At 55.6% G+C, this 13,756-nt stretch overlaps 1 protein-coding gene across 1 annotated transcript; it reads right to left on the bottom strand.

Annotated features, from left to right (window-relative positions):
* Positions 1-2,772: 2,772 nt before the first annotated feature.
* On the bottom strand, positions 2,773-13,546 carry LSG1 (large 60S subunit nuclear export GTPase 1). The gene is made up of 14 exons (XM_077929563.1): positions 13,391-13,546; positions 12,247-12,373; positions 12,047-12,167; positions 11,037-11,123; positions 10,625-10,711; positions 9,447-9,507; positions 8,499-8,678; positions 6,772-7,188; positions 6,553-6,654; positions 5,803-5,945; positions 5,229-5,353; positions 3,840-3,919; positions 3,480-3,656; positions 2,773-3,237 (listed from the first exon to the last, which is right to left on the bottom strand). The coding sequence occupies exons 1-14, from the start codon at positions 13,487-13,489 to the stop codon at positions 3,067-3,069; spliced, it is 1,977 nt and encodes a 658-aa protein (XP_077785689.1). The 5' UTR covers positions 13,490-13,546; the 3' UTR covers positions 2,773-3,066.
* Between the last annotated feature and the right edge of the window lie 210 nt (positions 13,547-13,756).

Raw genomic sequence — 13,756 nt, 5'->3', positions numbered from 1 at the left:
CACACGAAAGCTTATACCCAGAAGAAACTTAGTTGGTCTCTAAGGTGCTACTGGACAACTTTATTTCTTTCAACTTTCTGACAGCAAGAGCTCTTCCTTCACCTGTGCAACAGTCTCCCTCTGTAGGTGGTGGACTCTCCTTCCTCAGAGGATTCGAAGCAGAGGTTGGATGGCCATCTGTCCTGGATGCTTGAGTTGAGATTCCTGCATTGCAGGGGGCTGGACTAGATGACCCTTGGGGTCCCTTCCAACTCCATGATTGTATGACTAGCAAAATGGATGCCACCCACCAAGCTGCTCTGTCTGTTTCACAGTCCCCAGGCAAAGCGCAACGTGAAGATCCTGCTGAGCCGCAAGCAAAGGCCTCCCCACCCAGGCCCCGCAACCTGTGCCCCTTCCAGAGAGCCCCCCACAGCTCCGCCACGGAGGCTGCCTTGCCTGGAGACGCTGGCTGGACTGTGCGCTCCCTTATCGCAATAGGAAAAGCCAATTCAGGAGGAGAACTTCCTCTCTCCAGAGAGGCTCCCGGCTGCTCCATTGTCCACTGGCCCTCGCTGCTGCTGCTGCTGTTGCTGCCGGGAGGCGCTGGCCGGGACATCCATCTCTGCCGCTCGGACTGGAGGGGCCTCTTATCAGCCCGGCCTCCCAGGAGGGCATCCGGCAGGGATCAATGGGCTTCTCGCCCGCCCAGCTGCTGTGGGTGCAGAGGAGGAGGAGGAAGGGAGCGGACCTCCCAAAAGAGCCCTGCAGCAGCAGCAGCAGCAGGATGGGGCCAAGCAGGACCTCATCCAGTCCAGCCTCCGGTTACAGTGTCCAGGCAGATGCTCCAAAGGGGAAAAGCCCAGAACTGGAGCACAACAGGCTGCGATGGCGACTCCCAGAAGCCAGGCCACATTGGCACATCGTGGAAGGAGCACAGAGTCATCCTGGTAGCTGAGATTCTTGCACTGCAGGGGGTTGGACTAGATGAGCCCTGGGACCCCCTCCAACTCCTCCTGCTCTGGGTGTCTTTTAACAGTCAAAGTGGGGGTGGGTCTGGAAGCTAACAAAAAAAACAACAACCCATCTTTTTACTCCAGATTGATTAACAGAAGTTAGCTTTGAGGCTCATTCGCAAAGCATTCCCATAACACTGCAGACCTTTGAAGTTCTCTCCTGATTAATACCTAAATAAAGGTGCCCCCGTGTGGTGAAAAAGGAACCACCACAGATGCTTCCTAGCCACAGTTTTTGCAGCAGGAATGTGATTTAGGCAAAGAATTGCCCACAAGTGAGAAATGGGGAGAGATTCCCAAGGTTGCTATTACATTGTTCTGTTTTTTAAAATGGAAGCATCAGTTCCCCACAGAATGCCCCCTCCCAGGCACATGTTGAAAAAGGGGCAATACTTCCCAGTTCCCCATCTCCTTGTGCCCCCCCACCCTCTGCACTGCCACTCCCTCGCCCGCAGAAAAGTGCTTCTTAAAACTGCCCCCCAAATAGCCTGGCGTACGTAACCCCCTGGGAAGGGGGCCCAGAACCAGCTCCCTCCTCCGCTCCCACCCAGACTGAACCTCCGGCTTCCCAGCACAAGCCCCCTGCCAGTCTTGCCTGCAAAGGCAACTGGGAGCAGCTCCAAAAAAAGGCCCTGCTCATTTGAAAAACGCAACGCTCTTCCCTCTCTGATGGACCTCAGTAACATGTCGTCCCTACAACCACCCCACAAATTCCCACTAGGCTGAAAAGGGAAAGGAACTGCCAGCAGTAGCAGCTGCCACAAGCCCTGATGCCCCTCCATATCCCATGCCCATGCCAGGCAGCCAAGGAGAGGAGAACTTGCAGAAGGCATTTCCCCCCACTGCAAGGAAGGAAGGGGGCTTCCAAGGCGGGTTTGCAACTCACGACCGGGCTGGCAAGGAGGAGAGGAAGCAAAGGAGGGCCAGGTATCTGCTCCTGCCCTCCTGGCCCCTGAGCATCAACGGTGGGGCCCTGCTGCCCACAAATTCAAGCATGGCTGCAAGGATTGTTTGCGCACCCAAAGCCCCCCCCCCCCACTGCACAAGCCTCGGCCCTCAGCACCCTCTCCTGCCAGAGAAGGGCTGAGTCTCCTCCAGCTGTAGAGAGATGCATCACTCCTCTTCCTTTGCTGCTGCCCAAAGCACCCATCATCCCAGAATTGCAGAGCGGGACCCCCAACAGCCATCTAGTCCAGCCCCCTGCAATGTAGGAATCCCAGCTAAAGAATCCCTGACAGATGGCCATCCCACTGCTGCTTTAAAACCCCCGAGGAAGGGGAGCCCACCCCCTCCTGAGAGAGACTGTTCTCCTGTTTAGCAGTTCGCACCGCCAGAAATTTATTCTGGGTGTTTAGTGGGAATTTCCTTTTTTTGGCATTGGAATCCTTTGGGAGAAAACCATCTGGCTCTGGAGGTGCCCCTCTCCCAGCTGGATGGCCCAGGACCCCTGGCAGGTTGCAAAACAGTCTGGGGGGAAAGGCTGGGTGGCAGAGGGGGCCCTTTTCACAGGCCAAAAAGAAAGAACTGGAAGTCCTGCCCGGAAGCCAGGCGGGAATGGGCAGTGCCCAGAAAGGAGTCCCTTCAGCCTGGCAAAGCAGAATAAGAGCTTCCCTCTGAGAAGCCTTGGAGCGGCCCTTTCTCAAGGGTTCTGGAAACAGTGGCTGCGAGGGGGTCTGGTGCCATGGGGGGGGGTGTCAGAAAGTGCACCTGAATGGTCAGGACAGGACAGGGTCGCATCTTGATCTACCTGCCACACTTGCAGAAAGACAAGGATGGCAAAGGTAAGAAACATTTATTGCCAGCAAGTGGAGAACGGCCTCTTGCTCCAGGCTTGGGCCACGAGGTGAAGTGGGTGCCAAGCTCCTCCTCCTCCTCTTCCAGGCGCTTTGACCAGAGAGCCTCACAGGGCCGGAGCGCCTCTCCTTGGTCAGGCCCGCCAAGGGACAGTCCCCTGCATGGGGAGGGGGGAGTCCAGCCCATGGGCTCAGCCACAGGGGCGGGGCGCCTCTTCTTGCCTCTCTTCTCTGGTGGAGGTGAGATCCTGCCCAGAGAGGGGCAGAGGCGCACAGAGTCAAGCCTCCAGGTGCTTGGTGATGCGGCGGATCTTCTCCTTCTTGTTCCTGTTGCCGTGCTTCTTCCAGGGTTTGCCTCGGGAGTCCTCAGCACCAGTCGCGGAAGAGGGGCCTCCCGCTCGGTTGCCCATCAGGCACTGGCTGCCTCTGGTCAGGGCCCGGACGTTCTCCTGGGAGAAAGAGGCAGGCCATGTCAAGGGGAGCCTCCAGGTGTCATGGGGGGCACAGGCCCACCTGGGGAGCCAAGAGGCCAAGTTGTGTGGGCAAAGAGGAAGGCAGGGGGCAGCCCAAGAGGCCAAGCAGGATTTGACCAGGTGCACTATATTTCACCCAAGCAGGCATTGGAGCAGAGCGGGTGCCTGGTTTGTCCCGTCCCCCCCCGACCCCCGCCTGCATGCACACAGCCCCTGACCTGGTGGAAGAAGGCAGAGTCCACCACATTCTCAATCTGCTTTGCTCTGGGGCTCCTGCCAGGCAGCCCCCCGGCCTCACGCTGCCCGGCCTTGCTCTGCAAGGGGCATCTTTCGTGACGCAACTGGAAGTCTTGGGGGTCAGTGCCAGGAGGCGGGTGGCAGTAGAGCAGCTTGCCCTGTGAGAAAATGGGGGGGCGGGGGGAGAGGCAGGCAGCAGGAGAGGGAGAAATGAAAGTCAGGACATGGAGAAGGTAAGGATTCCATCTCCCCCCCAGGACACATTCATTTACTCCATTTCCAGCACGCCCCCTTCCTCCCGAGAGCCTTGAGGCAGGGGCTCAGGAGTCCCCAGCACTTACACTGACGTAGTCCTTCAGCACATAGCGGGCCGAGCGGGGCTGATCAGGCTGCCCATGATCCGTCATGAAGCCTCTCATGTCTTGGGCCAGGCGGAAGGGAGGGAGGAAAGAGACAAGGAACTTTTTAGCTTAGAGAAAGGGCAAGTATCAGGCGACATGATAGAACTCTATAAAATTAGGCATGGCATGCAGAACACAGATAGAGAAAAGGTGTCCTCCCTCTCTCCTGACACGAGAACTCAGGGGCAACCCATGAAACTGAAAGGACCGTTCAGGACCGATAAGACAATCTCCTTCTTCACGCAGCGCAGAGTGAAACCCTGCAACTCCCTGCTGCAGGATGACCACCCACTTGGACAGCTTTACAAGAGGATTCCATGAATTCATGGAGGAGATGCCTATTGAAGGCTCCTGGCCACAGCCGTTATGTGCCACGTCCACGGCTGAAGGCAGCCACGCTTCTGAATACCAGCTGCTGCTGCTGCTCTTGTGATCACATTCTGCTCCCTGGCTCCCCACTGTGGGCATCTGGGTGGCCCCTGGGAAAATAGGCTGCTGGATGAGACGGGTCCCCTTGGGCCTGATCCAGCTGCAGGCTCTTCTGATGTTTGTATGGAGGGGACGGGGCAAGCTGCCACAGAAATGAGCCGGAGCAGCTCTGGCAGAAGAAGGGCTCTCTGCGCCAGGGGATTCTGTGCCAACGCCTAAGCGCTGCTGGAAAGGGTTCTCTTCCACCAGGCCTATGCAGGCGGCTAAGACATCCCGTGGTCCACTTTTAACTTTGTAATAATAATAATAATAATAATAATAATAATAATAATAATAATAATTTATAACCCGCCCTTCCTAGCCAAGACTGGGCTCAGGGCAGCTAACACCATATATAAAAACAATTGAATGAAATACAGCTTAGAAAACAAGATTAAAATACAACATTAAAACATTAAAATGCAGCCTCATTTCAGTGGAAACTCAAAAACTTTTTGGGGGATAAAAACGTCAAGTCTTCACCAAGGCTAACTTTCCAGACTGGTCCTACATGAGCCAGATAAAAGCCAGGGAAGTCCCCAAATAGGAGTTCTATCACAGAAGGAGAAAGGGAAAAAGAAAGAGGGGGAGGGAATCAAATTGATTCCAAGCCAAAGGCCAGGCGGAACAACTCTGTCTTACAAGCCCAGCGGAAAGAAATCAGATCTTGCAGGGCCCTTGTCCCAGTAGACAGACAGACAGGATCTTTAGTGTTCCGTTTTATGTTTTGTTGAGACAACGCTATACAGAAGTTACTTTTCAAAATCCCTAATCAAGTCAGCCCTTCCTGAGCCAAAGGAGGAGCAGCCCCTCGGAGGGAGCCAAACCCCAGCGGCAGCCCCTCACAGGGCGGCAACTCACATCCGTAGGCCGTCAGCAGCTCCTCGGACGTGGGCGGCCGATCGGGTGGCTCGTCCTCTCGAGGCCGGATGATGTTGATCCCATAGGTGGCCTCCAGGACCGGCCGGGGGATGCGCTGGCAGACGTGGGCCAGTGAAGGAGCAAGCGGTGGGGAGGGGGGAGAAGGGTGCCCAAAGCGAGACCAGGCCCCCCCACCTGGGCAGCTGCCCTCCTCACCCCCCAAGACAGCTCTTTCCCTTGCAATTGAGGCTGGCCCTCTCTGCCCTGCCCCTCTGCTGCATCTGGAGGGGCGTTTTCCTGAAACAGCAGTGAATCAGGAGGTGCCCTGTCTTTGTGAGGGGGAGCAGGTGCAGCTGCCCATCTCCTGCCCTTGAACCCTGCCCTTCCCAGCAAAGCTACCCAAAGGCAACTGAGGGGAACTCAAGGCGACTAGAAAGCCCCCACCCCAATATAGCCAACTCCTGTCTGGGGCAGGGCTGAAGCGGAGGACCCCTGGCCAGACTTGGCTGCTCTGCAGATGGAGAACTGACTGAGTTTATTCCCACCCACCCCCCAGAAAAAAGCAAAGGATATGAGAGAGACGGGGGGAACGTGGTCCCTCATCTGGTCGATGGGCAAGATCCCGCTGCAGATCATTTCCGCCTTGGTGGAGACGAAGGAGGGCATCACCAGGCCAGGGCAGTCGCAGAGGCAGAGCGCTGGATCCACGTACAGCGTCTACAGGGGGGCGGGAACAGCAGAGGCGCTCAGCTCCGGCTTCCCTCAGGTACCAGCCCCCTAGAGCCCAGAGCAGGCAGCTATGGAGGACCAGCGCCAAGCAGGGAGAGAACAGCTAGGGTTGCCGGAAGGTCCTGGCCCGGCTCCCATGCTGCGCCCGCCACTCCCTGGAGGCTCTCCTTGGCCTCCCCGCCAGCTCCTGCTCTGCTTCCTTAAGGTAAAATCAAAAACTGGAAGGTGCCTTGGCAGCAAGCAAGGAGGAGGGCAAGGCCAGGATGAGAGGCCAGCAGGACTCCGGACTCCTTGCAGGAGGGGGCACAAGCGCAGGAGTCCAGGAAGAAGGCAAGAGCAGAGACTCTGGGGCCCACCCCACCCCCACCCACTGCCCTCCTAACCTGCTCCTAGGAGATGGGGAGGCCTGTGGGGCTGGGACCACGTCTACTTTGCCACAGCTGGAATTTCCCCAAAGGCAAGGGAGCTGCCCTGGCAGGTGCAGAAAACTTCCTCCCATGGAAGTGGGGCCCCCTGCAGGACTGACCCCTGCCCCTCCCAGCCTGGCAGCAGCAGCAGCAGCCATACCCTCCAGAGCCGGTCAGCCAGGCAGTACCTGGAAGTGCTTGGTGTGACCCGGCGTGGCCGACACAGAGACCTTCTTCTTGCCCAGGATGGTGTTGATGGTCGAACTCTTCCCGACATTGGGGTAGCCCACCTAGGGAGAGGAAGGGAGGAAGCGGCTGGCACAGAGGCAGGCCTGGCACACCGGCTCCCCCCTGCAGCACCAGAGGAGGGACAAGCAGCCCGGCTCCAAGTCGGTCCCCCAACTCACCAGCCCAACAGTGACTTCGCCTTCCCTGACCTTCCTCCCAGAGTGAACCGTCCTCAAGATCTCCAGGAGTTCCTCCTTTTGCACTAAGTGGCTGCTGTTCCTGAGCGGCAGGCCCTGAGGGGGTCCTGCTGCCCTCGGGCTCTGGGGGGAATCAGTCCTGCTTTGCCCCACGGACCCAACAGGGGCTCTGCTCTCCTCGTCTTCAGAGCAGGTCAGCCAGGCGTCCTCCTCCTCCTCCTCTTCCGCACAGTCCTCATAGACGTCGCTGTCTTCCTCTTCGCTGCTGCTGGGCTCTTTGTTCCCAGGAGGCCACGCGAGAGCGCCGGGTCCCCTTTCCACGTGGCGGCTTGAGGTCTGCCTCTCCTCCTCGCTGGAATGGTCCTCGTCCAGGCCTGGCTCTTGCGCAGCTTCTGACCCCTGAGCAAACGGGACAGAATTCAGGGCAGGTGCCTCTGCCTGCAGGCTCAGCAGAACACAGCCAGACACTGGTTTTCATTAAACAAGTCTGGAATCGCACCTCATGCAGCGGCAACAAAAAGGCTGGCTATCAGAACTAAACATTTGGAATGCAGAAGCACAAAACACAGAATGGCTGTTACCCGGAAGGTGGAGCTAGCTTGTTTCCTGCTGCTCCAGAGGGTGGGACCCAAATCAATGGATTCAAACGGCAAAAAAGGAGATTCCGACTCAACGTCAGGAAGAACTTTCTGGTGGTAAGAGCCATTTGACAGTGGAACAGTCTCCCTTGGGAGGCGGCGGACTTTCCTCCACTGGAGGTTTTTCAGCAGAGCTGAGGTGCCCATCTGTCAGGGGTGCTTCAGCTGAGATTTCTGCATTGCACGGGGCAGAACAGGGTGGTTCCTGGGATCCCTCTCTTCCAACTCTCTGATTCTATGAAATACCAACTAATGCCTGCCTGATCACCTCCCTCTGGAGGCCAAAGGAAAATCCACAGGTACATGAAGCCCAGCTTGGAAGGGAGAAGAACGGGGGGCTACAGAGCCACCTCCCCCATCCTGGTGCCCTCCAGATCTTCTGGATGCTGGGCTGGAGGCCGACTGTGACAGAACCGGCTCACTGCTTATGCCCCATGGAGGTTAAAGTGGAACCCCACTGCTTATGCCCCATGGAAGGTGAGCTTCTCTTGTGTTGCAGGACGTCTAGGGAGCTTCCTAAGAGCCTGAGCACTTCTCTTCCACAGAAAGTGTTTTGATCCTGGGAGTACAGTGGTGCCCCGCAAGACGAATGCCTCGCAAGACGAAAAACCCGCAAGACGAAAGGGTTTTCCGTCGCGGAGGCGCTTCACGAGACGAAGTTCCCTATGGGCTTGCTTCGCAAGACGAAAACGTCTTGCGAGTCTCGTCATTCCCCCCCCCCCGCTTTCCCCCCCTTTTTCAAAGCCGCTAAGCCGTTAATAGGCTTTTAACAGCTTAGCCGCTAAGCCCGCTAAGCCGCTAATAGCGCTAAACCGCTAATAGCGCTAATCCGCTTAGCCGCTAATGGGGTTGCTTCGCAAGACGAAAAAACCGCTAGACGAAAAGAATCGCGGAACGGATTCTTTTCATCTTGCGAGGCACCACTGTATTTGCAAGGAAAGGATCCTGCATGCCCAGGGGCAGGAAGGTTCTTTAGAAAAAGGAACGTTCTGAAAAGCCAAAGCCTTGAGCGCTGCCCCTGTGGAAGCTGCTCCCTCCGCCCCGGCCGCCTGCCCCCGAGGCGTCTGCTACCTGAGAGCTGTCCTCTGCCAGGCGCCTGGCCTCCTCCAGGGCAGACCAGAAGACCACGCGGACCCCTTCGTCCTGGAAGAAGCGGGCCCAGGCGCAGCGCTGCTCCTCACTCAGCAGGTCGGCCTTGTTGAGCAGGAGGAGGTTCTCCTTCTCAGGGCTGATCTCTTTGGCGTAGCATTCCTGGGAAGAGAGGCAAGGCGGGGAGGCAGCAGAATCACCCTCCAGACTCAGTGAAGAAAGGCTGAGAGCGTCCTCTCCCTCAGGGAATGCCCATGCAGAGTGGCAGGCCAAAGCGGCTGGCTGGGCATCTTTGGGACATCCGGCGATTGACAGGTGGGCCCTCTTTCCACCCTGGAGGGTGCTTTGCGCTATTTAAGGGTGTTTGGAAGAGTCTCCTTTCTTGGGGTGGGAAGAGGGGCTGGACTAGGTGGGCTTCTCAGGTCCAGAATGCTCACCTTCCCCTACCCCCAGATGCTGGGGAAGGACAGGAGCTCAGAGACAGAGCACTGGCTTTGCAACCCAGGTCCCAACCATCTCCTTCAGTATAAGGACTGGGACTGCCCTGACTGGAAGCCTGGAGAGCCGATGCTGCCAGCCAGTGTAGACACTAGATGGACCAAGGGCCTCACCCAGGATAAAGCAGTCTCCTGTGCTCCTGAAGAGTCTGGGCAGAGTCTGGGTTTGCTTGGCACACAGCAACATAGGAAGCTGCCTCATCCTGAGTCACACCCCGGTCCATCTAACTCAGTATTGCCCACACTGACTGGCAGCAGCAGCTCTCCAGGCTTCCAGGCAAGGTCTCTCTCACAGCCCTCCCGGGAGATGCCATCGGCGATCTAGCCTGGGAGCTGCAGTACAGAGCAAGGGCCCAACTGAGCAGGGAACAGGACAACCCCCCACCCCCACCAGCTGCCCAGTAAATCCCGCTCCCCAGCCCGTTTCACCTACCAGATCGCGGCATCTGAAGAGAAGGGGGTTTCTGGCATCCACAATCTGAACCACAATATCACTGCAAGAGGAAAGGGAAGGGGCGGCTGCTTCACTGGGCACTAGCTCTCCCCCCCCCCCCCGCCTCAATCAGGGAGGAGGAGCCCAGGTTGGAGAGACAACCATAGCAATAGCATGTAGCTATTCAGGAAATCCCAGCTCCAGCAATTCAGGCACTGGCAAGGCATCTTGGCTGTCTTCACACTGAGGCCTCTGGGACAAGATTCTTTTTCTTTTTAATACTTTTTTAAATTAAATTTTCAATTTATACATCTCAAATGAAACATTTTACATACGGTAATACCATATATCCAGTGACTTATCTCCTCCTCCTTCCATGGTTCATTTTACTTATCCATCATTCCTGCATTTTTTACTGTAACCATTTTAGTCAATTCTCCAACTTACTTCATTCAAACATTAACCACACTGTTGAATTTATCTTAATGCTGCCAGCGTCTTTAGCTGTGCACAGTTATTTTCCAAGTACTCGGCAAAGATTTGCCACACCTCTTTAAAGAGAAGAGAAGGAGTTTGGATTTGATATCCCGCCTTTCACTCCCCTTCGGGAGTCTCAAAGCGGCTCACATTCTCCTTTCCCTTCCTCCCCCACAACAAACACTCTGTGAGGTGAGTGGGGCTGAGAGACTTCAGAGAAGTGTGACTGGCCCAAGGTCACCCAGCAGCTGCAGGTGGAGGAGCGGAGACCCGGTTCCCCAGATTACGAGTCCACTGCTCTTAACCACTACACCACACTGGCTCTCTAAAGAGATGTTCTTCATGCTCTCTTATTCTATATTTTAAACCTGATCATTCTGCAAATTCTATCATCTCAAGCTGCCAGTCCTCCGTATTTGGGACCTCTGCCTCACTTTCCATCTTTGGGCTAACAAAACTCGAGCCGCCATTGTTGCATACATAATTTTTTCTGACATCTGGGAACTATTCATAACAGAAAGGCCTCTGGACCTTTGGGGAATGCTGTTTTAAACATGCTTTTCAACTCACTATAAATCATTTCCCAATATTCTTTAACCTTTTCCCATGTCTCTGGAACAGGATTCCAACCCATTCCCACCACCAGCACCAGCAAGCGGCTTCCCAGCGAGGGAGAGCCACAGGGCAAGGACCAGCTTTACCTTCTTTCAAGGACTCGCCACAGCTGACGCCAAAAATCCAGATTCCGCTCAAATGGGGTCAAAATGAGTTTCTGTTCTTCCTCCAGACTGGAATGGAAGGCGGGAAAGGAGGAAGCAGGAGAGTGTTAGAGGCCAGGATGATTCCACAGGTCAGAGGCTTCTGATCTGAACTAACAGCTTTCTAACTGAGGCAACAGCATTCGAGAGTGAGGCGTACTGAACCGTCCGCTGAATATTGCTGCTGCCCCGGTGGGCTTCTTGATCCCTGCCCACACTGGCACATGGCTCCACCCTGTGAAAATCCTCGACAGAAAGAAACCTGAGATGTTGTGCTCCCAGGTGGTGCCAGGGGAAATGCAAGCCCCCAGAGGCCCAGGCCCCACAAGAGGAAGCAGCAGCAGGGGCCACTTACCGGGCGAGCCGCCTCCTCCACTCCAGGAAGCTCTCTCTTTCTGCTTGGTTCAGCATCTCAGGACTGGTCCGCTTGTCCCAACGTGGCCTGCTCTCACCAGACACAGGGGAAGTCATCAGCAAAGGCAGATTATGGGGGTTTTATTAGTATGGGGGGGGGGTGGAGGGAAAGAGATTTCATGCTTTGTAGAGCTTGCCTCCCAGCGGATATCAGGATAGTGAAATTCCACGGTACCATAAATTCTTGCTTCCCTAAAGCATCTGCAGTTTGTTTCAGGACAGCAGCAACACACACACACACACACACACACCCTAGTTTGGTCTGTGGTAGGCTCCAGACATAATATTCTTTGTGTATTTTTACTTTTGCTTCTATATTGAGCCAACTGCTCTCCACAGAACTATCATGTTCACTCTCTCAGAAGTCTGTACAGGTGCATGTTTTCAGGACACATCTTATATTTCTATTGTTTTAAGTTGTTTCTAATATTGTTTATAAAGCTGTATCCCACCCTGCAACCGAAGAGTGAAGGGTTGGTAATAAACAAACAAATGATAATGACGGTAAGTCACTCTTTCCTTGTTTCCCTTTCTACTGCATCCATTCTTTTTGATCAAGTCACAGGATTCAATTCCTACATCCCAGTCACAGGAGTCATCCCACCAAGCCTGAGCTTAGCTTAGCAAGCCACATTTTACTTTCTTGTAGTAAGTGGTCAAGCTCATATTTTCCATACTCTGCTCATTAGCACAGAAATATCAAAAGCTATGAATATTATGTACTCTTTTACAGCTTTGACTGCAAACACCATTTTCAAACCAGAGAGATCTCTTGCCATTACAACCACACTACAGGTTGTGTCTCTCTGGCTCTTGGACTTTCCACTCTCATGTGGCACAGAAATGCTACTAAACCAGCAGCACCCTCAGGCTGCAAATAACACAGGGGATGTGGGTGGCAGCACAGAATGTGAAAAGTCACCAGCACCCTGAACTCTGTGACAGACTCACCTTCTCGGGATGCACAAGAAGTGCTTGTTCTGCTCATGCAACTCTTGGATCTTCCGGGTCTCTTCCTTTGTCAACAAGCCAGTCCGAGCCTCAGGAGGAACAATCTTGATGTTCAGTTTCTCTGCAGAGCAACAGAAGCTGTCAAGAGCAGCACAAGTGTCAGGATTTGGAGCACAGGAACATCCTCGCCAAGGACTCACCTGCCACAAATTCGGTTCCTGCCAGTTCAGCAGTAGCCAAGAACTCCTCCAGCGAGTTCTGCTCGGTGACGGACTGAAGGTTTAGCCGTCCCCAGTCGTACCCGTCGTTCAATTCGCTGGTGTGCAGCTGTGAGGGAAGAGCAGAGCATTTGAACCCCCTCGCCAGGCCAGCTGCAGGGCCCACCTAGGCCAGCATCATGTTACCAGAAACACCTGGCCAGATGTTTCCAAGAAGCTTCTGGGCAGGGCAAGATGGCTACCGCCGCCTGTTCTCCAGTGCTGCCTTGGCACAAGGAGGTTCTGCTTTAGCTGCTTTCCAGACACGGGAAGCTGCCTCCCACTGTGAAGGGGTGGCAGCAGCAGCAGCAGCTCTTCAGTGTTTCAGATGGGGGGGCAGTTGATTCCCCCCCCACACACACCTGGAGATGCTGCTGGGGGCTGAGCCTGGGGCAGTCTGCATGCACATGGCCCAGGAGCAGAAAAGGGGGCCTGGGAGTGGCAGGGGGTGAGGGGGGCAAGCAGGGCTCGCATCCCCACCTCCTCCTCCTCCTCAAGCCTCCACTACTCATGGCTGAGCTGCAGGGAGCAGGAGGGGGGAGGGGGGGAGAGAGACTTTCTCTTCTTATGCTTTATTAGTTGAAACATTGTATAAAAGAAATAAGCAGTAATTGTTAAAGACAAAACAAAGAATACCAAATAAACAATCATTTGTTCCTAAATTGATACTCTATTTGCTTTGTACATCATTCTGTAGCTATTTCTGACATGACCGCCGATCTTCCCATCATGTTCTCCAATTGGATTTCTTGAATACGCACCTCACTTTATTTTCTCCATATTTTTTAACTTACTTCATATTTTATAAAATTATCCTATTTGCATACAGAAGCTCAATCGATACCTGCCAAGCGATTCACGTTTTGACCATGTTCTTTTACACAGACTTTGCATAGGCTCCTAGTGCAGGGGAGCTTCCGGGGAGCGGGGCGATCACACCCAGCGGAGCCTCCCTGCTCAGGCGCAGTCTACCTCTGCCGCAGCCCGGCCCAGGGCAGCCTCAGCCCACCTCGCAGGGAGCACAGACCCTACAGAGCTGGAAAGGGTCCCCCAGGGCCATCTAGTCGAGCCCCCTCCCCGCACTCACCCATCCCTCCGCCGCCCGGCGGCCCCCGCGGCCCCCGCTGCGCTCCCGCATGAGCGCCCGGCCCAGCCCCGCCGCCGCCGCCGCCTTCTTCTTGCCCATGATGCCGCCGCTGCTCGGGGCCCCGTGGGCCACCAACCGGAAGGGGACTGCGATTGGCGGGACTCCTTCCGCGTCACGTGGCCGGGCTGAGCCAGTAGGAGGGCGCGGCCGGGCGCGTCGCGGAGGAGGCTCCGGCGGGAACCTCCGGCGGCGACCTGCAGTTCCGGGCGGCTTCCTCCGCGCGCCGCCAGGGGGCGCCAGAGCCGCGGGGAAAAGGCGGGGAGGGCGAGGGGCCACGTGACCTCCTCCCGGGCCTGGTCGGGGCCG

Source organism: Podarcis muralis, chromosome 6 (assembly GCF_964188315.1).
Source record: "Podarcis muralis chromosome 6, rPodMur119.hap1.1, whole genome shotgun sequence".
NCBI classification, from domain to species: Eukaryota; Metazoa; Chordata; class Lepidosauria; order Squamata; family Lacertidae; genus Podarcis; species Podarcis muralis.
This window is presented reverse-complemented; position numbering and strand designations above follow the sequence as displayed.

What these genes read in the sequence shown, in the direction of transcription:
- LSG1 (XM_077929563.1), bottom strand. Translation starts at nt 13,489, where the DNA reads ATGGGCAAGAAGAAGGCGGCGGCGGCGGCGGGGCTGGGCCGGGCGCTC. An exon ending in TCTTCAGATGCCGCGATCTG is followed by an intron (nt 8,679 to 9,446) that starts GTAGGTGAAACG and finishes CTCTCTTCCCAG; the next exon opens with GAATGCTACGCCAAAGAGAT. An exon ending in ACTCTGCCTTCTTCCACCAG is followed by an intron (nt 3,238 to 3,479) that starts GTCAGGGGCTGT and finishes TCTTTCTCCCAG; the next exon opens with GAGAACGTCCGGGCCCTGAC.